Source organism: Trematomus bernacchii, unplaced genomic scaffold, assembly GCF_902827165.1.
Source record: "Trematomus bernacchii unplaced genomic scaffold, fTreBer1.1, whole genome shotgun sequence".
Classification (NCBI taxonomy): domain Eukaryota; kingdom Metazoa; phylum Chordata; class Actinopteri; order Perciformes; family Nototheniidae; genus Trematomus; species Trematomus bernacchii.
Genome location: NW_022987513.1, coordinates 7050269 through 7076644, shown reverse-complemented (window position 1 = coordinate 7076644; position 26376 = coordinate 7050269). Strand labels below are relative to the sequence as shown.

The following is a 26376-nucleotide window of genomic DNA, read 5'->3' as shown; positions in this document are numbered from 1 at the left end:
TAGAAGTGGGAGAAAGGGGGCAGGAACCAAGCCCCGGAATAATTTTATAGTCTCGGACCAGTGTGTCCAAACAAGAACATTTACAGGAAACACCAAATGTAATTAGAGAGAGAGATTCAGATTTAAGATATTGGTAGTCGAGCCACAACGCCATGACTGATAGAAAGGGGATGCCATACATGCTGTAGTCGGAAATTGTGTTTTATCTGAAGTGTAGTGAGACAACGGTGCACATTATAAATTGTAAAGGACAAAATAATACAGAACTACAGCAGTCTAATGCCTCTAGAATTGTATATAAATAAATAAAATAAGCGTTGTGAGGGAAGTTGTTTTCAATTCTCATTAACTTAAACAATCTACTGGAAAGAAAACTGAGACAAAATATGTACAGGTGCTCCCAGCTGTCGGAGATTGTGAATTAATACATGCTTACCTCTTTTCTTAGCATAATAGTCACTATAAATTAAGAACATAAACAAAAATAACAGAGTATTTAACAAAACTGACCAGTTATTTTAAGAGGTAAATGTACTCAGTGTATGTCATGTATTGTTATATCCGACTACGTGGCCCTCCCCATCAAATGAAGAGCCTTAATTGAGAGGAACAAAGCAGAAAGAGGGTCGAAGCGAAAAAAACTAACAATTCACAAAGAAGGCAAACACATCTGCGTCTGAGTCGAATATATAAGGGTGGAATACGACAAAAGTACGACAAATACAGGCACAACTACAGGAGAAGGTGAATTTAAGTAAGAGACTTTTGGACAAGAGTTGCAGGAAAGGTTTCCAATAGTGGTTATGGTTGATTTTCTACAATTAGAGTTATGATCAGAGATTGTCCTGATAACAGATCATGTTAACTGAAAAAAGGTTCACTCACCTGAATTTTGTGTTTATTAGTTAGGGTTAACTTAGTGGGCTAAAGCTTTATTACGAAGCAGTGTGACTTCCTTGTTTGCTCATTATTCACTACTCATTACCAAAGTGAGAAAAGGCAAAAGAATCAATGCGCAACACAACGGCCAAGATCATTGTGCATCACTAAGCCATGGGATCAGAGTACAAAAGGCGGTGTGGCGAATGGATCACTTGCAGCAGCCACATTTCAAAGAGCAAGCAGAGGGATTTTTGATTGAATTATGATCAGCTGTTGGGAGGTGGGGGTGTGTGCATCATGTTCGTCCTTCGGAAATGGTTACATGAAAAGGTTAGGGATCGGTACTGTGTCACATGACGCGGTCGGCTGATAAGCATCATTATGGTAGACTGAGCAGGGAAGACAGTGGGGGTAGAAAGGGGGAGGAAGAGTCTACACTGTTGTGACCCTACGCTGCATAATGAGTGAGGAAAGACAGGTAGTCCAACTTGAGCCAAGATGAATCTGCAGCTCTCCGTATACTGTTAAGCTACTTCAACTTTTCACATAATCAAAATATATCCTGTGGCTAATGAGAAATGTGCATTGCTGAAATGTAACTGAAGTTGTATGACTTTTGAGGTTTTATAGAAAGAAAATACTGAATACTTTGTTTTATTCGCTCTTTATTGCTTTGCAGTAAGCATTTTCTGCGCTGTCCTTATCCCAAGAGGACTCCATTTACTGTAAACTGAGATGATCAGGGTCTTCAAATTTGTAGGACTACAACAACAACAACTTATAAATGTTAAAATGATTATCAGAGTGAAGTTGATTTAACCAATGTGCTTCTTCTCAAAGACCGGGCCGTATGTGTTTGCTGTGTAAAGCTTAGACAGGCAGCATAATGGGCAAAGGTAGAACTATTGTAATGCTCATTCCTGAATATCACATGTTTTTCAGCAATAAGTTGTAACTATAAAAAAGTTCAGCACACAATTTATGACTGCACATTGTACCACATGCTCAGTAGAGCGAAGATTTAAATCATTTTAAACTAACGTTTAAATTGAAGAGGACCAGTTTAAAAGAACGTACACCGTCACATCTGGAAAGTTATGTTGCCAACAACCCAACAAAGATGGCATCCTACCATTTATTACCTCCTCATCCTCATTGTTAGGAGTCCTTCACAATTATACAAGTCAAATGAGCTGGGGTCAATTATCTGGTCATGTTATGCCCTAATGGTCCTTTGAAATGATCACAATAATGTCACTTTACCAAAGGGCCCCTAGATATTCAATATGTGTATATATAAAAGGCTGAGAGCTGAACACAGATGGCTGTTGGATCAGAAAGTGCTCCTTAACTCTTCTTGTCACACCCTGACAAGCAAGCCTCACAGGTTATTATCCAAAATCTCTTCTTGACCCAGTTCACTCCTCATCTGGGACTACTTATAATACTGATAGAAGACATCCCATCAGGAACTTGTCAAATCAAATCAACTATCTGATTCCATTAGATTTCATGCAAAGGTTAAAAGTCTACACTCTTTGATAGTTGGAGCATACTAATCTTCAGTCCTTGGTATAGAGAGAACCACAAGTTGGTCAAAAGTTGCTAAAGGAATTAACAAATATTAAACACAGCTGGGAAACAAGTGAACAGGTTTGGGTAATTACCACTTCACACAGATGGAAGAAGACATGGATTTCAAATGAAAATGGAAAAGAAATGTGGATTTCAAATGTAATCATGATACCCATAGTATAACCACGTGTAAAACAGGTTCTAAATCACTTATACATGTAATAGAAATGATGGAATGCCAGCAAGCTATAATGCTGTGAAAGCCAAATCCTGTTTACGAAGAAATATTTCTATTGGCCTAGATGTGGGACAAGGTCAAAAGTGGGTTCAGATGCATGTCAAATGTGAAAAGCTAGGCCATTTACATACAGGCTTTAAGAGCTTTATATTAGAACCCGAGTGTCCAATGGAACACAATGGTGAATAAAGTAATGTCAGATTTAATCAATATAGTCTGCATGCCTTATTTGTGAAATAAAGAAGGTAATGCTGGATAGAATGCTTTTATAAATACCGTCTTAACTTAAACAGGATTTTACTTTCACAATGTAGTAGTTAAATTTCAACTCACCGTCTGCAAACACATAAGAAAGCAGTAAAGGAAAAAAAAAGAACATAGAAAAGACAAAAACAAAAAAATGTCAAAGCAATTATGGACGCTGGACAAAAAGAATAAAAATATGCTACTTTGAATTTTTACAGGACAAATGTTTGGGAAAAAAACATACATGTCTGCCAATAAAAACTTCTTTACAATGGAAAACTAAAGTAGCTAAATGTGTATGGACATAAATAGAAGAAATTATTTATAAATACTCTTAATTAATAAACGGATAATGTCACTATATCGAGCAAACATGTCATAACTGAAAGCTGCAGGCTGTGTTTATTAGTTAAAATAAAACACTGAAATAATACTATGTTGTTTTCACTGATTAAGAGAAATGTGACTTCTGCAATGCCAATAGACTGTCTTACCTTTAAGTGCAATGACTTTGCTGGCTGGATTCATAATGGCGCTGTCGGCGGAGATGGGCCTGCGGATGGGGGTGTTGGGGTCTGCCATGTCGATGATCACCACCTGAGACTGCTCGCCCACTTTCTCCCGGATACAGATGAACTTATCCGACTCCATGGTCAGGGTGCTGAAGCCTATGTTGGCCGGATTGATCCCTAAATTTTGGAGCTAAGAGAAAAAAGGGGAAAAGGTTAGGTTGAACAGAATAAGCCACAAAAGGTAACGTTGCAAAGAATACCTTCAAAATATTTATATCATTCTTCTTGCCAAGACAAGGAATGACAAGAGTATGCATTATATTTTTATTTAAATGCAATATTTGCCAAGATATGTCTGGGAATGAGGAGAAAAAAAAGACGTACTGGTGAGATGATAGTAATTTCCCAGTAACTTAGTAAAAAATGTGTACACAGAAATGATGATGAGTGGAAACATTTAAATGCCTGGGGCTGACCCAACAACAACAACAGCAGCGTCAAATAAGAACGCTTGAGTCTGTGGTCAGCTGCTTCGCACTAACACAGCCAGCGGATGAGGTCATGAAGTTTAGCCCGGACACTGAGCAGCAGCCCTTTGGACACATGGAGCTGCTCACAGTGGTTACAGAGCTGGGCCTGGGTGGAGGGCTAATCCAACGCCAAGTTCTCAAAGCGTGGGCCAGAGAGGAAACTACAACTACATAAATCAACACCGTAGTCTGGATACCAGCAGCTGAACAACTTTCTGCATTAGGCAAAAAGGACAATCATTGCATATAGACAATTTTTTTTAAACAGCGAATCGCCATCACCATCACCTAAATTGAACCAACCAACAAATGTACACCACAGTTGGGCAGTGTGACCTCAGTTTCCCTGACTTCCCTGGTGTCCCAGCAGAACAAACAATGTAATGCAGGACATAAAGAGATTTAACCTGCATGAAAGCAAAAGCCTGAAGCTATGGGTAAAATGCTTAGCAGCACGTAACACCAGCGAGCTCTGCGGCCCCGTTTACAGCCAAGGCTGGAAACAGGGCATCCTGCCTCACACAAACCCTGACACAGCACTGCCTAGCAGTGCCAAAACAGCTCTGGGCAGGAATGTCAGGACTTTAGTAGCAGCGCAAACCATGTATCAATGGTTCCAATTTTAAAAGAAACCGCAGCAAACCAGATTTAACAATAACAATGAACATGGTTAATGAAAAAAAAGAAATGTTTAGTTACACAATCAGAGGTTGTGTGTGTCAATACCTTCAATTTGAAAGTTGGAAAAGCAGCTGTAAAGTGAACCCAGGACAGAGGAAATGAAACTACTAAAATCATGTCCAATAGACCATGTTCGCTGTTGCAACTTCCTGTATTTTTGCAACCTATCTGAAATATTACACAGTTGTACAAATGATGCACAACTACTAAATCTATCTGGATTCCCTTATCAATCTTGAAAAATACAGTAGCACTGTTGATACATCTTTACAAATTGATTTTGCACTTTTGTTATGTCATTACACCATTTGCCATAAAACTGATTAGAATATTTCTACACAATAGAGTGCCACAGTGACGCGTCCTAAAACCTAGAAGTAAACTCCTTCCGGTTCCTTCGACAAAATCGAAATAAATCTATCAATCATAAATCTATCTATTAGATTTATGATTCGAAAATTATAAAAGTAGGGTAGACATGTGGATATTATCCGGCTGAACAAAACGTGATCTGTCTCTTCAATTTGTGTCAACCACAGACCTTATTTCGAGCTGTTTTCCAAAATCCTATGGAGAAATTGCATTGGTTTTTGTCAAAGGAACCGGAAGTGGTCAAATGCTAACTAACTTCCAGGTTTTAGGACGCGTCACTGTGGCACTCTATTGAGACATCATATTAGAAGGAAATGCTAAATTGACACTCTTATGTGCGGTGTTCTGTATTTTAATGGCACACTTTCATAAGCAGATTCCCAATTTGTTCCCACCTTATTTAAAATGTTAAAACTCAAGAGTAGTTTTATGAACACATACTGGATGAAAAAGCAGCAGCTTGCCAGACACAGCCCCAATTTACCCAGGTTTAGAGAGGGCTGTTACATTTCAAGGCTGGGTTAGGACAAAAACTGGCAACACGGTCAACCATTTGCCATAGTCATGCCAGAGCCCTAATCAGCAAACAGAAACCACAGTTCCAGGAATTGCACAACGAAAATTGGAACACCTTTTATCAATGACAGGACACACCCTCCCCTCAGCCAGCCCCACCCACATTCTTTCAGAAGTGTGTAACCTGGTTCCATCTCAATGACACTGATAACAGACCTAACAGAACCAGTGTTACTACTAGCTATGAGGAAAGAACTGACTGAAAAGCAAACTGTCTGTGGAAAGCTTTCACCACAGTCCTTCATGTGTATTACTTAGGAGGGAGACATCATACAATAACGTCATTGTAGCTTCAGTGCCTCTTATCTGTGCCATTGTACACTACAGAAGCCTTGTTTACTAACCCAACATTTATTCAAGCCCCAGACAAAGGTAAAAGCGCTCGAGAGAGAATTTAGTTTGGACATGGAATACATCTTATTTTACTTCTAAAAAGCAAGCTGGTAACAGTTTCAGTTTTCTTTATCACTATCACTTTAAGAACTGCCTTGAAAGTGACGTACAAACATGGAATAAAATCAAGAGCAGTCTCTTTTGTAACAATTCAGAAGATGCCACGAAGAAGCTATGAGATGTTGTGAATAAACATTTGACTTTAAATCGTCTCTCTAATCTCTGTAAACCAGACTGGGGTATGTCTACGTATTACGCACAAGAGGGTTATCCAGTTAAATTACACAACCGCTTTCTAGAAAGATTTACGTGATCTCTCTCCCTCACCCTACCATCTATTCTGGGAGCAGCAGGAAGCACTTTCATTCACAATGAAAAAGCATTCACTAAACAGGAAGAAGGGTAGGGCCCTAATCACAATGTATGATTTATGTAACTAAGAAAAACTAAACAAACGGACAGATGTTGCACTGATGGGAGAGTGACCATCACACTACAGTTTGATCTGTGACACTGGTTCCCTATGAAAACCTTCAAGTCAAACCCTGCTGTGGGCTAACACTGCTGTGACGTCAATAAGCAGGAATTTGGGTGAAAGCAGGTCAAACCAGTGGAGCTAAAAACAATGTGGAAAATCATTTAGTCATCTAGTCTAGCCTGCGCCGGCCTTGGGGCTGCTGCTTTTAGCTCAGCCATCAGCACAAGCTTTCTTGGACAGATGCCAGTCTAAAAGTTTTAAATCCATCAACAGTGAATTAACAAAAGTGTAGCGAAAGAAGAGCAGAGGGGAGACCGGACAGCAATCCGAGGGAAAACACTAGCACAGTGGAGCCCACATTTTTTCCCTTGGAGGGCAAAAAACTAACTTATGCCCCTTTCACACCGGCGCTTTTTCCTGTTCACACCGCAGCAGCGCCGCATCATAGCTCCGGAATGCGGTTCACTTCCAGCTCCAAAAAATTGTCGGTCTAGAGGCAAGAGCTTCGGAGCTATGACGCGGCGTCGCTTACGTCTCTCTTACGTCGAGGCGTGCAGGAAACCTTACTTTGACCATCCGTTCACTGTTATTGATCATTGTGGAGAGCAGGCAGACGTTTTGTTTGTTATTATAGCAGCTATCGGATGGAATCAATACATGGGCTGCACAGGTTGTCATGTCCGACTATCACAAGTAGAATCATAATGAAAAATACGCCGGTAAAATGTGCCTGTTGAAAACGGCTTAGCAAGTAGTCAGTTTAGCTTCGGTTGCTATGCTAACATCACCCATGTTATACCAGAGAAACTTTCATAACAGCGTTGTGATGCCAAACAGCATCAATTCAGACTGACACACATTCACTTAAAGGGAACTGGGGATATGTATCAGCTGCTTGTGTGACAGTCAGACAGTGAATACTTTAGAGCCGTGTGAGCTAACCCGGAGCTAACGGGAGAATACACTCCCGTTGAAGAGCAGCCAGCACTGCAGCGGTCGGTAAATGCCGCTGAAACACATTAATAAACAATGAACCACGGCACTCTGGAGAAAAGTATAAGGTTGGAGAAGTCGTTATTTAATTTAATCTGGCTTCGTATAATTAAAAGCAACACGATCATCGACCCGACGCAGTCCCCCCCAGTTGTTGTTGTGAGCTCCGTTGGGGAGAAAATCAGCGATGTAAACGGTGACATCATGACGCAGCAGCGGCAGCTGGGCGGTGTGAACAGAGCGGGAGCTGAAAAGGGAAACCGGAGCTGAACCAGAAAAGCTCTAGCTAGGAGCTAGAAAGGGAAAAGCGCTGGTGTGAAAGCCGCATTAGTGGAGGCCCTCAAGCCATAAGCAAACACCTATTGTACTGTATTGATAGGGAGTAAAATGGTACAGGTATAATTGATGGCACGGGATGAGAAAGAATCGGAGCTAATGTTGCAGAGACTAGGCCAGCTAGCCGGTGCATTGGCAGCAACAAATTGCCAGCAAGAGACATACTGATTCAAGATTACAGTATGAATTACTATCATTAAGGCCTTGAAAAACCCTTAGCTCAGCTTCTCTGTTCCTCTATTCTAATCACTTTCATAACTGACATGACATTATAGTAAGGCTTGCCCTAAATAAGTGTCTTTGCAAAGCAAGAGAAAGGAAAGTTGCCTTTCAAATAAGTAAATAATTAACAGCCTTGTTTAAAGCTCCTGGATATGGCTACAAAATCCAACAAAATTGCAAAAAGAAAATATACTGTAATTTAAACTTAAAGAGCAACTTGCAGGTTTTTTTTTATTACTAGATTTATGCTTAACCTTACCTGAAAATTACAATTAAAAAAAGTTAATGCAGGATTTGATATGTTTTACGAGACATAAGGGCAGGAATTCAGAGGGGAAAGGAGCCGTTTTGAGCTCTGCTACTAAAAACTGTTTTTTTTAACGTCATACGTCAAACGTGTCATATTACGTCACATGGGGGAGCAACTTTCTCGGACTCCTTCTCTGCCCAATCCGCGGTAGTAGTTGGTAGTTGGTTTGAGCGGTTGTGATTTAGTGAGCTGGTATTTCTTCGGTAATTTTACATTGCATTTCACAATTTGTAATCATGGTGAGCTTGTGTTTGTGCAGGTTGCACAAACTCCAGCCTGTCAGGACATCGAGTCCACAGTTTCCCTAACAGGAAAAGGACCGGAGCTAGCTTTCGTTCCTGGGTGCGTTGTGCCGTGCGTGCATCCACCTCCCTGCAGCACACTCTCCACAGCTGAGGCCTATCAAACAAAACGTTTATCAGGAAACCGTATTACATCTCTCTCCCCCCCTTCGCTGCTCTCTCTCTCTCTCTCTCTCTCCCCCCCTTCGCTGCTCTCTCTCTCTCCCCCCCTTCGCTCCTCTCTCTCTCCCCTCCGGTACACAGCACCGTATGACGTATTGTGGAGTTGCATTAGGTAACGCGAGATACGGCTGATACTTGCGCATTAGTTTCTGTTGTGGATCAGTATCAACAGTCCTGCCAGTAATGTTACTATATTATCAATACTACTTTAGTTATAGCCTGATATATGATTGCTAACTTTATAATGTTGTGATGTGACTGACGTTAGCTAACATTAACTGTAGCTAACGCCGGTCACTCACAAGACAGCTGTGGTGTGAGGAGAACTCCACTGGTTCTCCTCACACCACAGCTCCATTTCTCTCCGATGGCCGTTATTTCTTCTAATCTTTGGCTGCTCCTGGTCTTGTGGACGCCTAGCAGGCTCATAATTATAAGGTTGTGGTCCGTCATATGCATTTTCAACCTCTTCTGTGTCAAAACTAGCATTGTGATCCATGTTTATTAATACGTTAGACCGGCCGCTCTCCCTCATGTGACGTCACACGCGGGAGGTCTTTTTTTATGCGGAAGTAAAAATGTCTTACAAAAACAACGCCAGATGTCATTGTAGTGTATATTTATGTATATATTTTAGAAAATCTAGTGTATACATAATTTTCCTACACATTTATTCACTGGGGGTTCTAACCTGCAAGTTGCTCTTTAAATAATATATGATGAAGTCCTACTCCTGGTTAATGACAACAATCGATACGTTTATTATCCAGATTTTCCGGTGTCAGGAAATAAGTGCTCTTTTTTGCTAACTCAGTGGATTTTTTACTGAAGATATACTACAACAGTCAGTCAGGTTAACACGATCATCTACAACTGCCTGCAGGAATCAGTTGACATACAGCAAGCCACAACTGCTGATAAAGAATGTCCGAGTTGACACTTTTGTACAGCATGTTATCAAAGCCTCATGAAATGTAAAAAGTTGCTAAGATATGACGGTGTAAACCACATCAAATACTTTTGTCGTTGCCACCAGAAAAAAGTAAAGTGCCCAAAGCAAGTATTTTACATTCTTAAAATCTTTGTTTTTCCACTTGTTTATTCAAGCTTTAGCAAAAATAATTGGTTTGGAAAGAGACGTCAAAATATATGCTACTCTCTAAAACTGGGGTCTCCAACCTTTTTTAGGATGAGAGCTACTTTCAAAAAATAAAACAAGTCGTGAGCTACTTTTACTCCTCTTTTTGTTTGTTTTTTGCAGTGTATGTATTTAGCACATTTTAACATTATGATATGCTTACCTTTAACCTTTGTGTGCTGTTTGGGTCTGTGGGACCCGTTTGCAGTGTTTACTAAAATAAAATGTATTACATTTAATTATTTTAACCTGCTTTATTTGGGGGTGGACCTCACCTCCTCTAGGGGGGTCCGGGGGCATGCACCCCCGGGAAGATGTTTTTTTAAATGTTGAAGTGAAAAGCATCAATCTGGTGCACTTTGAGCACAACATGAATTTATGGATACAGCTCTCAACACTCAGATGAAAGGGAGCTGTATACTTTTCAATAATCAAAACATCTTTAGAATATGATCACAACCAATAACAAATCATTTAAACTGGTTTATTCTTATCTTATGTTACCTAGTTAGCATTCTTCCTTTTTATTTATGCATATTTGACTAATCACTTTCCTTTTAAATACAATATAGTACACATTGGAATGATTTCTTACTTTATTTGTTACAACTATATTAAATAGATAAAAGGTGTGCTCTCTCTCGCTCTCTCTTTGTCTCGCTCGCTCAGTCTCAGAGGCTGTGTGCTCCTCCGTGGCGATGACGGCTTGCGTTAAAAAATAATAACAAACATATTTGTAAAGTGGGGGGACACAAACAGGATTTTTAAAAGTGGGGGGGGACATGTCCCCCCTGTGGTCACTCTTTATGAATCGGTGAGCTGCCGCTCCACATTGCTTTTCTTCCCGACTGCAACGCTGGTCCAGCAAATCAAGAAGAACGTGATTGGTCGATATTCATTGTGGGGGGTGGGGGGAGGAGGGGTGTTGGATAGATATAGGGTTGTAGTAAGTAGATAGAGTTTGCTATGATTGAGGTTTTGTTTATGCATAGGGTAGATTCTTTTAATTACATTTCCTTTTTTGTTTTGTGTATTTTTTACATTTTGCATTTGCTTAGCGAGCTACTTATTGAGGGCTTGCAAGCTACCGGTAGCTCGCGATCGACGTGTTGGAGACCCCTGCTCTAAGGTTTAAGGCAATTGCAACAAAGAAGAAGTACTAACATTGAGTTAGAATTGAAATAAAATTATTTGAAAATAAGTTTCTATTGCATGGGGAGCTTTAGCGCAGAGCTTTACTGCAACAGGTGCAATATCAGGCATACATTTCAAGGTCCCAAAATCCCCAAACAATTGTATGCAACTCTTAACCGATACATATAACTGAGACATCATGATGCAGCCCAAGAGAAGATGTTTTCTTGCTCAGTTAAGCTGATTAATAGCAAACAGTCATTCAGTGAAGAGGACACTTTGCTCTCTAGTAAGACAGCTAATGCAGAAATCCCATTAAAAGCCATACACAATTGAGCTTCGGACTTTCACACAGAAAAGGAATCCACCAGCAGATTTGAACTATTCCTAAAGACCCCAAGGGAGCCCTATCTGTGTATGTAACCTGTATGCTCTTCCTTCAAAAAGGAAAGCAACATCTTGCTCAGCAGAAAAAAAGCCTTGTGTGTAATGTAAACATGTAAAGTTCAAGGCAGGGCAGGGAAGGATGTGCTATGTAATGTGCTGAGGCTTGCAGCACTGCACTGCACTGCTCCACAACAGGAAACCAGGGACCCATTGTCTAACGGGACTGAAACAACAGGCCTGCAGAGTGCTGCCTCCTCCAGTACCATGTGACACTGGTGCGCGACATGTGACCAGCCCAGGGGTGAGGAGCAAGAGGGCTGCCTCTACTGTTAGATAGAGAGAAGTAGGGGCAGAGAAGGAAGGAATGCATGCATTTCTGGACATCATCCATCTTCACTCCAGGCCAGTTCTGCTGAGCTAGTTTTGTGATTGCAATTTCCTTTTTCTCACAAATACACACTTTATCTTACATTCAGACAGTGCTACACAATGTCAAGTGTTCAGCAGATTTGTATCCTCACCCGCCTGTCACGGGATGTCAGCTGGTCAGTTACTAGCACAGTTCAAAGTGCCACATGCACACCCTGAAAGATTTTTAAAGAGCATGGCAACATAAAATATTGCCCTTCCCACATGGCAAACATTGGGGATGTAATTATAAAGATATGTGGATCACCAATATTAAATGTACTATCAATCACCAATGCAAATATATCTGAATTATATGTGCAAACATCTAATTTAAAACAATAAGCTGGATAAATCTAACAACCAATTACACTTGTTTTTCATTCCTTCATTAGCATTCCGGGAACAAACTATGTTTATTGTTTACAATAGAAAGTTAGGATTCTCGTTTCAATGTTTGCCTTTGTTCACTCTTCCAAAAGTGTTGATAACTTTGGGATCTTTAAACCTGCACGCCAAAGCCCATTTAACAAAAAGGTTCTTGGTGGGTGGTTTAGCAGGGATTTAAACACGGCCATATTGTGTAAGCAGATTATTTGTACACTTACAAAATATCAACATCTGCAGTCAAAATAAATAAACGGTAACATGTCATTATGAATATGCATGTGAAATACTGTGCTGCTGCACCAACACACTGTTTGATCAACTTGGGATTTTCCATCTGCTGTGCCTATTTGTCACAGAGAATGAAACCTGGCATGTCAAACACTGCTTACTAAATAATATATGCAAGGAAGCCTTTGTCAACAGAGGATGGGAATGATGTTGTCATTACATAAAACGGATCAAGAGCCATTTTTAATTATTACTGACAGAAAACTCCTATAGGGATGGGCCCGTGAGACCAGTCTTTAAATGATACTGGTTCTGATTGACTGTGGGCGCATCGTTTGTCGTCTGAAAGTCACTCATTCATATATATAGTTTGCTAGAATAAGTGCCAAACCTAGAGCACATGACAGAGTACATGTATTTTTTGTTGTTGGGGAAAGATCTTGAGCCCTAAGTTATAGTTGTTTTACACATGACACTTGTCCAATCAAAGTTATTTAACTAAAGTCTGCACTAAACTATATAAATGGATGATATATAAAAATGCAAGCTATGCAAGTTGGCCGGATGACAGAGGACACGCAATTGCAAAGTTTGAAGGAAGAGGAGGGGGGGGTGGGGGGGGGAGAGAGACAGAGCAGAGACCAAGGTAAACGCTTGCTTTAATCTGTCCTAGAAAATGCCTTGCTGGCTCTATTAACTCCCTATAAGCCTATATGAGAATAATGTGTGTAAACCCATCATTTAGTGTAAAACAATGGGATAGAAGAAACAATAAGTCAACATATTAGACGATTAGTATGACAACTGAGAAGTATAATATTTTGATCTGATACATGTATGACAATTTTCACTAAAGTTATCAACCAGCATTTGATACTTGTAAATATATATTGAGAGGTTTTGAGCAAACTCAAAAAAGTGGCTGTTGATCTCGAAATCAGTCTCAACTTACAGTAGTGGTGGTAAAGCAAGCTTAGTTGGAGAAAAAAAAGCTGAAGTTGATCTGCTGAGCATGCATGCTGTAGAAGTTGTGTAAAAAAACATGACAGCTTGTGGCTGCTTTGTTGCCATCAAGAGGCTGCTCTCTCCAGAGTCCTGTTACTCAATAAGCTAGAATACTATCTGGGTGCTCTTGTGGGGAGCATACAGCATCTTATAATACTTGACAACTCCTGCTCATTAACAAGATTAATAGACAACTTCTAAAGGCAAACCAATCAAAATTAAAGAATCAAAACACTCTAATGTGTTATTGTGAGAATTCATCCTGACACAGATTTAAGGTCATGCCACCCAGTTTTAATATTCTGCATGATCTGCTCGAGTGTAAAACATGCATGAAACAGCATATGCAGGTCATGCATTAGTGATAGTTGGTGGAGATCTATTGGGCGTTGATTAGGCACACACAATGACCTTGTGACGTGCCAATGACACAAATCAGTGCAAGTACACAGTTGAATAAAATGCAAGAATCTATTGCATTGTAATGCAGAAAATGTAGGCCTATAATTAAATAAATCATAACAAGTATAAATGACAAAAAGCTACTTGAATTTCCATGTGAAATACAGAGGTTCTTCTTGAAATCTTATAAAAAGGTACCATTTTACTACAAATGTGTGATGTCAGGACAGGATTTTAAAAGCCATTCCCTTGGCTAAATATACAATATAAATATTACTTTATTCCACAGTACCCACAGCAATTTACCACTTCTGTAATGCTCTCACTTTCCACTCATACTTCTGCAATCAAGAGAGCTTGACAAAAGGAATAAAGAAAAACATTCCATTATCATTTCAATGTAACTGTACACACAAAAGACCCTAGCAGAGCTTTTTAAAACTCTTCATACAATCTTTTGTGAAAATCCAACTTATTAACTCATCAGCTGTTGTCACATAACTAACATGTCCTTTACATGTTGCACTGTGCTGCACAGTGTCTTGGAAAATTGTTTTAAAAATAATTGTTGTACATGTCCTTAGTTTGAACATCATCAACAACAGACACTAAATCAAACCAGAGGGAAGCACCTGCCTGCTGTGAAAAAACACAGATGATAGTTTTATAGTAGCAGGAATGAATATTAAGACCCGGAGGCCTAGTGCCATATGCTGAGCTGTCACTGACCAAGATACTGAGAGTCACAATTTACTCCAACGGTAGTGACCCTGACCTCTGATCATAGAGCCGTGCCAAAACACCGTTTTTATTACTTAGTGTTGAACAAAGACAATTTCTTAGAAATTAAGGGCAAATAACAGCCTTGACCCCAAATAAATTGTCTACTTTTAGAGAATTTGTCCTAAAGCTGTTTGGGATAAGACAAATAAATGTAAGACCGAACAGAACAATGATTTTCTTGAAGCCATAATAGAGAGATCGCATTTCTCATCTAAGGTTCGACAGTAACACCAAAAGTCACTATAATTTATTCATTACATGTTGAAAGTCAGCACTCCAGACTGATCCTATAAGCCTGGAGAGCCATGAATGTTTCCACTTCCTCAACCTGACCTACTGGCAGTTGTATTGGGGTTATAGTAAAGGTGTGGCCATTTAAACCAAGGAGCAAGCTCAGTTCATATAGTACACCACCTGTTTTCCTTGAGTTACAAAACTGTGTAATATTAGCTTCATTACTACCATACCAGGGGAGAGTTTACCTAACAGACTACAGGAGCAGAGATCAACAGAAACAAAAGTCATTATCGGTGAATACTTGATCCACAGCCAACTTTGACAAAGTCATTCAACACGGGGAAACCGATAGCTATCGGACAAGCAAACACATCACATGACCATTTCTACAACCTGCCAACGTGATTATCCTCCTGATGTCGGATAATCACTTTGAAAATTATAGAACAGTGAGTTATTAAAATATGTAAACGACACACAACTACATTTACTATATAAATGAAAAATACTTTATCTTTCATATAGCTGTCACTTTGTTGTGGCAAGCATTATTCCTAATGTAGTTCAACCATGTCAGTACATGTGATAATAATCATTAATAACTGTTAAATGTATTGCTCTAACATCCATCAATGTTGCAGGATTGACAATTCCCAGTTGTACTAAAGCAGTGTGTAACGTTAATCTCAGAAAACGAACACTTTTCTGAGAATGAGTTCATGGCCGATATAACTTAACATTACAAGAAAAGGCTAGGAAAACGCAACATATCTAATAACGACTTTGTTGTACATTGTGCATGTACAATCTGTATGTGTATTACATACGTTCATAGTTTATATACCGAATTAGGGTGGCTCGTCAAACTGTTAGCAAGAAGGCTAGATGCTAACTAAGATAAACGTCATCCACCCTGCCAAGCTAGTTAGCATAGCTCGCATTAGCTAAGTCAGCTTGTTAGCTATGCTTAACTTGTGTTTTGGAAGTCTCTGGAGCCGCTAAGTATCTCGCGGTGATTAAGGCTGAAAGACAAACTGTATCTTATAATTTAACCTTTCATTCACACACATACCTGCAGGTGCTCCTGAAAGCGAATAGGCAGTATCTGAGCCATGGCGGTTCCTCTCTCACTCTCCTCCGGTTTCTACTAATGCTAACAAACTACGGCTTCTTCTCTCTGATCCTAGCCGGACAGCCAGGGGGCCGCTGGTCTAAAGTCCAAATGAAAAAAAATCTAAACCTGGTGTCAAACGTGCTGTCGGTGTGGTGCTACTTTCTTTATTCGTCCCTAAACTGTTTACTTGCGGGCTTCCCCTGGCTAACAACTGACTGCCGCTACACCGACTCCTTGGACCTGCAATGGCGGTGGAGGTTGGTCTGCAGAGAAAACATCCCGGAAATGGAAGTCCACTCAATGAGGCGGATGAATATGGAGCTACACTTTTTTTTAAAGTGCACCATGGCGTTTATAATGACTATTTCTTTGATACATTCAATCATATTTATCGATCATTTGTTATTATAGGTGGGACATAAAACAGCGGCACCTGACTTAGACATACAATAAATAAAAATACATCTTAAAGTGGAACTACTTCTTTCTATTCGCCCTTTGATTTTTGCCACATCATTCGTCTTTGTAAATTAACGTCAGTCCTACGTGTTGTACACTTGTTCCTCTCAGCCAATCAGAACACTCTCACCTCAAGCAAGAGATTCAAGTTTATATTGTAGTCAATAAACTGATATGCAACATTAATTGAATTTAAATAAGGATTTATGTCCAGTCAGTGTGCTCCATATCTGTACTATCATATGATCATAAATAACCCTTTACTTGCCTTCTGTTAGACATCACATGAAAATAACCACAATTAACATCAAAAGAGTGATCTTAAACCTACTCTTATGATGAGGAAACACATTGCTGACAAACCCTTTATACGTACATAAACTTGTGCTGGCAGAATTTGTTTTGTAATCTACCATGACATATACTGCAGCATTTATGTTAACTGTTTTCATGACACAAGTAGATGCACAGACAGGTTCTTACGGGCATAGTTGTTCTACTTGTTTTAACATTATTACATTTTCATTCATCAAATATGATGCCATTTGAGCAAAATATGTACTTTTGACATATTATAATATCCTTATTACACTACAATGTAATGTTAATTAGTTTTCTTATATAAAAGAATATATGTATATATATATGTTTTGATATATTTTAATTGTATTCCTCGGGATTGTGATAAACAGCATTTGGATGTCCCTGTCTGTATCACAAAAAAAGAAATATTGACAATAAAGTTGACTTTGACTTTTGACTTTGAAAAGCACCTGTTTAGTAATTTTCTTGAGAAAATCAAAGAAAGAAAAAATACATGCTAAACAATACATATCCCCTTTTATTCACTCAAAAGTGGGTTTGAGTCAGAATCATGCAATAAGTGTTGGGTGGAGTGTGGACCCAGTGATCATTTCCCTTTTTTACATCCACAATTTATGTTGGCAGAGGATGTAACTTTATTGCTCAATGTAAAACGGACAGCTTGGAAAACCGTTCCTCAAAAAAGCTGACCTTTTGCAGAGATGTCATTCTGCTGAGCCAGCAATTATTACTTCCGAAAACAAATAGTATTAGCAGGAAAATGAGAACATGGCACTTGTCAATCAAATATAATTTTGCCTGGGTAATGCAGTAAGATCCACACACCTTGATGTAGAGACACAGAGAAAATAGAGCCATATTTAATAAAGTGACCATTTCATAGTCATCTGAGAAGATGTAATGGTTTCTGACTCCATGATGGGTAAGGAGACATGATATGACTAGAATACATTTATCTTTTACTCAATGTTTCATTATATATGATGTTTTATATTATAATAAATAATGAAAACAAATTAATCAATCCTTGTGTTGAAAAAACATTAGTATATAAATTACAGCCAACAATCGATAGATGCCAACAATATACTGTAAGCTGTTTGTGCATTGTTCAGTGGGTTTTGAGGATACATGACATGAACATAAACTACAACAGATGAGATGGCTCAAAATATATTAGGAGTATAACATCAGTGTTTTATTGTTCATGGACAATGTCCAACTCCAATACAATTATAGGCTTTAATCAGCTGATTTTCCAAATGAGAGTGTCCATGTGCATTCGGAAACGTTATCACAGATTCATACAGACAAATAACTAAGTTATTTGAAAAACATGCATGAATTGGGCTCCAAATGATGTAACTTTCTGTGTTGTCATAACACCGTACGGTCCCAAGAGCCTCAGAATTCAAAAATAATGTGCACTGTGATGCATCCAGAATGATGTTCTGGCCAAAGCTACTCAAAAAAAGAAACAAAGAAAAAACAATCTAAAATATTTCACAATCGAACATTAAGGGGAAGTGCTGGGGGTAGGGAATATAATGATGATGATGAAATCTAGAGTGTATTTACAATATTTTTGTACAAATTAAGGTTTTACGTGAATGTATTTCTGAGTCAAATGAAAGGATGAATGCTTTTGCACTCCATAGCAATAATGAATAAGATTCATATAGGACACCAGTCACGTTTGAGATGACATAGGATTGCATGGAGCATACACAGCAGTTTCCCTATTCTCTTCTCCTTAAAATCAAATCCAAACGTTTTCACATTTACACCTGGGACCAAGCCTATAAACCTGGACCAAACCATGCAATTTGTTTGCTGATCTATCCTATCAGGAGGTGGCAGAGGGTGTAATGAAGGCTGTCCTGAATAGACCATTCACGCTGCTGTTGCCATGGAATCACAGGCCGAGGAAACGACACAGAGAAGCCATGTGTGTCACGATAAAAGAGTGGCCTTTGGACTCTCCGCAAGGATGACACACAGGCCTGCCGATGCTGAGATTAGCCCCAGGCTCCATGCAAAATGAAGGGCAGCGCTGGATAGTGGTTCTGCAGCCTTATGCCCTTGTCTTTTCTAGTAGACTCTCTAAAAAGATGTCCCCATCTTTATGCAATTGATGTCTTCTCCTGCAGCTCACCGATGACTGGAGTCAAGTAACTGAAGAGCAACCATGCTTCGACTTGAGGAATGTGCTGCAACTGGGATCATGCTTACAAAAGGTAACTGTCTCCTTTACAGATTTGTGACCGGTAGTACACTCCAGTGCTTTGGCAGGGGTTTAGGCACAGATGGGAGCTCCGTGTCTTCCTGTGGCTGGGAGGATCCCATCAGGGATGACTGGGCGGGACTGACATTTGGATCCGGATCCAGGATTGAAAAGTCCCATAGAAGCCCTATTGGCTCTTCTCTTCTCCCTTATACTCTCTTCTCTTATACTCTCTCGTCTCTTTTCTTCTCTTTCATTTTCAATTCCAAAATCCAAAAAAAAGTTTTTGTCAGCCATCCTTCATCATTGCTACATAATACACACAATACGATTTGAAGCCTTGACAAATGTGTTCTCACACTGTAATTGTGAAAGGTTTCTCTTTGTTGCTGGAAACAAGAAGAAAGATGAAGATAACAAAGTTAAAGCTTTTGATTTCGTAGTGTCACAAGCTAAACTGTCCATTTATTAAAGTAGGGAGAGTGATATCAATAATAATGGGTCAGGAATGGATTTTCCTTTGTTTGTGCCATTGGTGAAATCATTGGTGTGTGTTGTGGTTTTCAGATAATTTCCCTGATAAAACCATGTATCAGCAATTTCAACGTTTCAAAGTGTTCCATTACAGCTATTTATTTCATTTTTGTATTCTGTATTTGTTTTGAAAGCTTTTTAATTGTGTGTGATGATCTATCCTGACTGATCTGTTTCTGATTTATAAATAAAGATACATTTACATTTTCTCATCCTCCCATGTCCCCTTTTAAAAGGCAGAGGGAAGAGGAATGTCACTACACAAACATACATACACTGAAAAAACAGAAACGGTGACTTTAATTAAATGTATTTTGTCAATAGATTTCATATAACTGTATTAGGTTAGTTGAAAGCGATAACATTCAGTTTCAAAAGAAAATATTAGGTTCAACTTAATATAAATTACAGTTTTTTCAGTCTACGCTTTCTGTAATTTCTCTTTTAAATCCCTCTGATATTTAGCAACTCCCTTGTTTCTTGTCAAATTATGTTACCATCACTCTTGTAAACTTGTCAATATGTTGTCTGTCTAAGTTCAACTTTTAAACACATGCTAAATAATGCTTGCACAGTTATTCCTCTTGGCTCATTTAGGTTTTCATTACATTTCACAAACCCACAGTATTTTGTAGTCTAACCTTTGAAACTCAGCCAAGGTAAAGTTACTAATTGACTGTGCATGGGCCTTTGAACCTCGCCAGCAAGAGGAAGAATGGTATTCAGACGATGGACCAATGAAATCAAATACATTTGATGCAAGGACATGGTGCTGTCTTTGCACTTTGGTTACATGCATGTAGGAGTCAGCTGTCCTCATTGTAATAAACCCAGAACCTACAACAGTCCAGTTTCGCCCCAAAATAAACATATACTAATAGAGATTGACATTTTGCTAAACCGTACTTTAGACTATGATTAACTATCAACAGATACAGTTTTCACATTTTTAAGTATAATTAATATAATGTGTTATTCATTATTAATGATTGATAGGTGCATAGATATTTGATTTGCACGTTGATGCCATCTAGTGGATGGAGTCCTCAATTACAAGTTATTGGCTTTAAAATATACCATTTAAATTAAAATGCTAAGGTCTTCTATTTTCATGTCACGAGTGTAGCTATAATTGACAACAACAACAATAATAATAACAATAATAATGATATTAATAATAACAATAATAATGCTAATTAGACAGAAAAAAGAAAGAAAAAAAAGAAATCGAAAAATATCTTAATTCTTCAATTCTTAAATGCAGACATTTGTAAGGAAATTTAAATCACTTTATCTTGATGAGTGAAACATCTCAATAAAATATGTTTAGTGTAAATATTACAACAATACCAAAATGCATTGGTCCACTTAAATTGATTTAAAAAATATATCTTAGATACAGTAGAAGTACACATTCATATATTTTTTGGGACTTTGACTTTATAGATAAGGATCTCCCCAATTTCAGACTTGTAGGTGAAAGCACAACGAGCAGCTGTTTAGCAAATGTGTAGGGGGCGCTATAGAGCCATTTTGCTTGCACCGATTATGAAACTCCCCCAAAAGAAATCACCAGTGCAAGTGTGCAAAAAATCTCCAGAATGTAAGCATGCTCAGACCATCAAGCAGCATCGAGCAATTTTAATTGGTCCTTTTATTAATGTGTTTCATTTATACAGTGCTTTTCCAAATACTCAAAGACACTTCATAATATGTGACAATATTATACAAATGTACACACAAAGATGCAATAGAACTATAGAATAGAACTAGAGCTGAATGTTTTTGGTGAAGTTTATGGGGAACATTAGTCCCATAACCATCTTTCATATTCATTTAGTAGTGAGAAAAGATAGGACAAGAAGTACTTTATTGATCCCAATTTGGGACATGTTTGTGTTGCAGCAGCATACAAAGACATGACATTGTACAATAACAATTAAAAGACTAGAAATAAACAAGAAAGTAGAAAATATGTTGAATTACAAATTTACAGTAACAAAATATAAAACAAGTTATTATATATACATAACTATGTGAGGCATGGAATATTAAATATTAAATCGAATATAAATGTAAAATGTACAGTGTGATTTTTACAGTTCTCTGCCAGCCAGAGGTGATTTGTTATAGAGAGTTATTGCAGTGGGCAGGAATATTTTCCTGTATCTGTCCTTGTGACAGCGGATTATTGTCCTTTTCTGGCAGTATAGTATTCTGTACATACTGCTGTGTCCCCTGTTGAGCCTCTAGTACCACGTATTCACAGAGGGCGGCACTATCTACTCCTGTGTCTCCTGTGATCCAATCCATGCAGGCAGTACACCTATAAGCATCTGAATATTTGCCATTCTCAATGGTGGTAATGCCCGTTTTTTATCTTTACAACTTCACCTTGAATTGCAGCATTCACTCCCTCAAAAACCTTTACTAGTCACAATATCATCTCTCCACATAAAATATTTTTGCTCAAACATACATGCAATTTTGCAACTCAAGTTCATGGGAGACACAAAAGTAGGCGAGAGGCTATGACCCAAGGGATTGGGTCTTTACAACAAAAATGTCAAAAATGATAGGGTGTTTATTTAAGGAATATCATTGCATAATGCCTTGTTGCTTAGTTTCCTGGAACGGTGAGTTACGTATTGTAACCCTAGTTATATAAGCACAGGCGGAGCCCTCTACTGGACTCTATGGGTACTACCTCTCAACAATACTATGCGAGCATTCACTTACTGAGATATTTATAACCGTAGCCGGCCCCCGGGGCGGGCCTAGCCGAATGCGTGCACAAGCCCACCGTATATAAGGCGGCCACTCCCGTTACCTGGCTGGTAGAGCACACTCAGACACGCTTACCTCGTGAATAGTGTGCCTGGAAAATAGTGAGGAGGGCCATGTAGGCCGTAGGGCTGGGGGGGGACTCTCCCTGCCTGCCTATAGGCAGAGTCCCCCCCAGCCCTGTATGGGGCTTACTGCGCACCATGTCTCCCGGGTCCCTAAGGAGCATGGGAAAACATAAGTGCATTAAGTCCAGGGGGGGTCAGATACCTGCTGACCCCAGCCCTGCATGGGGCCTACCGTGCACCACGCCTCCCGGGTCCCTAAGGAGCATGGGGAGAATGCAAGTGCACCACGTCCCCCCCACACTCAGACACGCTTACCCCGTGAAGAGTGTGCATGGAAAATAGTGAGGAGGGCCATGTAGGCCGTAGGGCTGGGGGGGACTCTCCCTGCCTGCCTATAGGCAGAGTCCCCCCCAGCCCTGTATGGGGCTTACTGCGCACCATGTCTCCCGGGTCCCTAAGGAGCATGGGAAAACATAAGTGCATTAAGTCTAGGGGGGGTCAGATACCTGCTGACCCCAGCCCTGCATGGGGCCTACCGTGCACCACGCCTCCCGGGTCCCTAAGGAGCATGGGGAGAACGCAAGTGCACCACGTCCCCCCCACACTCAGACACGCTTACCCCGTGAAGAGTGTGCATGGAAAATAGTGAGGAAGGCTCTCCCCGCCTGAGGGCAGGCGGGGCTTACTGCGCACCATGTTTCCCGGGTCCCTAAGGAGTCCCTAAGGAGTCCCTAAGGAGCATGGGAAAACATAAGTGCACTATGTCCAGTGGGGGGTCAGATACCTGCTGACCCACAGCCCCCCCAGGCCCCCCCCCCCCCTCACCAGTCCTGTGTTGCCTCAGCAAGCACAAATGACGAGAAGGAGCCAGACATGTCCAAGAGATAAAACCTTATGAAGGAGCTGCCGTACATATGTCCTCCACACTCACTCCGTTAAATAAGACTGTTGACACAGCCATACCCCGTGTAGAGTGTGCACGGACCCCCGTGGGGAAGGCTCTCCCCGCCTGTCCGTAGGCATGTGAGATGCACTCGCAGAGCCATCCTGCCAGGCGTTTCTTGGACAGAGCTTTACCGGCCACGCCACCCCCAAAGCACACACACAGTTGTTCAGTGCGCCTAATGGCAGCCGTGCGCTCCACATAACATGCAGCTCACGCACCGGGCAGAGGAGGTGCAATTTAGCCTCCCTGGCCCCAATATGGGGTGGAAGATTAAAGCCCCCTAACTGAATAGCCCTTGACCTGAACGAGCTCCCTAGGCTCTTGGGAACAAAGGAGGGGTTCGGTCTGAGTGTCGCCCCGCTACGGTCACCCCGGCTCAACAAGCAACTTGGGTGCACCGACAGAGCGGTCAGCTCTGACACTCTCCTGGCCGAAGTTAAGGCAAGAAGCAACGCTGTCTTCCATGACAGTGCTTTCAGGGAGGAGAGCTCCAGAGGCTCAAATGGTTCTGTGACCAGGTCCCACTGCGGGGGCGGAGGCGTGCACTACTGGGCGCTGCCTCCTGACCCCCTGCAAAAACCGCGACATAAGCGGCTGACTGAAGGCTGACCTGCCGCCAAATCCCTCATGGCAGGACGAGATGGCTGCTGCATACACTTTAATTGTGGAATGAGCAAGCCCCCTGTCCACCAGTAATTGTAAGTAGGACAGAATAGAGCCCATCGTAAAAGATAGGGGCTCTAGACTCCCCTCTTCACACCATCGCTGGAATCCCAACCACTTTGGCCTGTAATAGGCTGTGGTGGATCCTGCTCTTGCTGCCTGGATAGTCTGAATAACTTTGTCAGACAGTCCCCCCTGTCTCAGCCTGTCCCTCTCAGGAGCCAAGCCTGGAGACGCAGTAATATTCATACAAAAATATCAGATATTGTACTGGCAGGGAACATTCTATACGGCACAATGAGTAGTTTCAATTAAAACACTTTAAGTACATACTTTCATTTCATTTCAAACCTTTATTTATCCAGGTTGTATCCCATTGAGATCATTGACCTCTTTTTCAAGGGAGACCTGCTCAAGTAGGTTCCACATGAAACATTAAAAACATAAACAGAACAACAAAAGGACATCATACATTAGCATTACAGGGATTACAATTTACATAACTAAAACTACTTTAATTAATTGCTTATTACCTGTAAACAAGTATAATCAGTAACCTAATCTACACTGAAAAAACTTAAACGTTGACTTAAATGTTTTATGCAAACAAATTCCACATAACTCTATTAGGTAAGTTGAAAGCAAAAATATTAAGTTGAACATAATATTTGTTATTTAAACTTGATATTATTGCTTTCAACTAACCTCATACAGTTACTGTATGTGAAATCTGTTGACATAATACCTTTAATTAAAGTGTATGTATTATATAAAAGTAATGTCACCTGATACATTTCCATTACTTTTGGATTGCCTCAACATCAAATACAATGACAATGATTACAAGAGAAAATAAATATAAATAAGATGGCTTTAACTTAAGTTAACTTGATATTAACTTGATAAACTGCAAGAGTAGTTGTGTTTTTTATAAGACTTGTTCGTGAATTCTTTAAATGTGTGTGTATGTGTATCTTAATATCCTAACGGTATATCATGGTAGTAATCCACTTGTAAGGGAATACAATTAGCATTTTTGTAGCCTGATTACACTATCCTGTTACATTTATTCCGTTACTCCTCAAGCCTCTTTCTCGTAATTAATCTAAAGTGAACGATCTCCATTTACACCGCTGCTACACTGTTATTTTTATCGGATTGTTCGTCTGTTTGTCTAACTTGTCACTGAGCTTTGGCCTTGGCACGGACAGTCAGTGTTGGGTGTAATACTCATGGGAACGCAGCACAGCTCGTACACACACACACCCACACACACACACACACACACACACACACACACACACACACACACACACACACACACACACACACACACACACACACACACACACACACACACACACACACACACACACACACACACACACACACACACACACACACACACACACACACACACAGATAGTTGTAACCTTCTGAGTAAAATAAGATTTTATTCAGACAGATCGAGGAGTGAGATCTTGTTATGTGTTTTGCACTTTGTGTCTACAAGCAGACGTAACAAATTATGTGTGCTCAAAATTTCACACACAGATTAAACATTAAGCCTGGTGTTTTTGAAAGGGAGGAGTCTCTGTGTAGTCAGAATAAATCTTTGTACGTGCAGTCCTCCCACAGTAACATCCCTCTGTGATGGGTAAGAGACACAACATGAAATCAGGTAATACATTCAAACCTTTCCACAATTCCTAACTTTATTTTATAAAACTATCTAATATGTACTGTCTCATGCATGTTTTTGTCTGTATACTTAATGTCCTTTTTTCCCTCAATGTATTTTTGTGTTTTGATTGAATTCGACTGTGCTGCATTAAGGATCAGATACATTTAGATGATGAGCAACCATTGTATATGTGTAAAGAAATACAGCTTCTAAATATAACACTAGATTTCTAAAACTTGATTTGTTGGACAATGTTTGTCCAGATAGCGCTTCCGATATTGCAAAAAAATGCAGCTCATTTTGTGTGTTTATAAGACCTCTATGACCTATGACATTAAAAATAAGCTTTATGGTAAGGAAAAACAAACAGTGACCCATTAGCTGCTCTGAAGTGCCCGTCGTATGAGCTATTCACGAGAGGGGCCGCTTACATAGATGTGATGTGAGAGATGGATATTATCTGGGAGCAGAGGGTAGCTAAGCGGGTTACATTATTCATTTGAAACAGTTTGCTTTATGTGACACTGTGTCAAAGAAACAAGCACTCTGTGACATTATGAGTCAGGCAGATAAGCAGCATACAGAACAGTGACACTTTAATGTGTCATCTGTTGAAATTTGCTTTTGTATTTGAGATTATTCATTGAATCCATTTT

General features: G+C 39.9%; 1 protein-coding gene and 1 long non-coding RNA gene across 3 annotated transcripts in view; one reads left to right on the top strand and one right to left on the bottom strand.

The window, feature by feature from the left end:
- cltca (clathrin, heavy chain a (Hc)) overlaps positions 1–16300 on the bottom strand; it is a 36938-nt gene extending 20638 nt beyond the window's left edge. The window contains exons 1-3 of one of the 2 annotated variants that reach the window (XM_034114003.1): positions 15993–16300; positions 3436–3643; positions 3029–3031 (exon numbers count right to left, since the gene is read on the bottom strand). In XM_034114003.1, the coding sequence (XP_033969894.1) occupies positions 3029–3031; positions 3436–3643; positions 15993–16034 (253 nt within the window). In that variant the 5' untranslated portion in view covers positions 16035–16300. The remainder of the gene's footprint in view (positions 1–3028; positions 3032–3435; positions 3644–15992) is intronic. The other variant, XM_034114011.1, reaches the window with a different exon arrangement.
- On the top strand, positions 6–22097 carry LOC117469578. The gene is made up of 3 exons (XR_004554602.1): positions 6–2778; positions 21079–21083; positions 22085–22097. It is a non-coding gene; the product is annotated as an uncharacterized LOC117469578 (long non-coding RNA).
- Positions 22098–26376: the final 4279 nt, after the last annotated feature.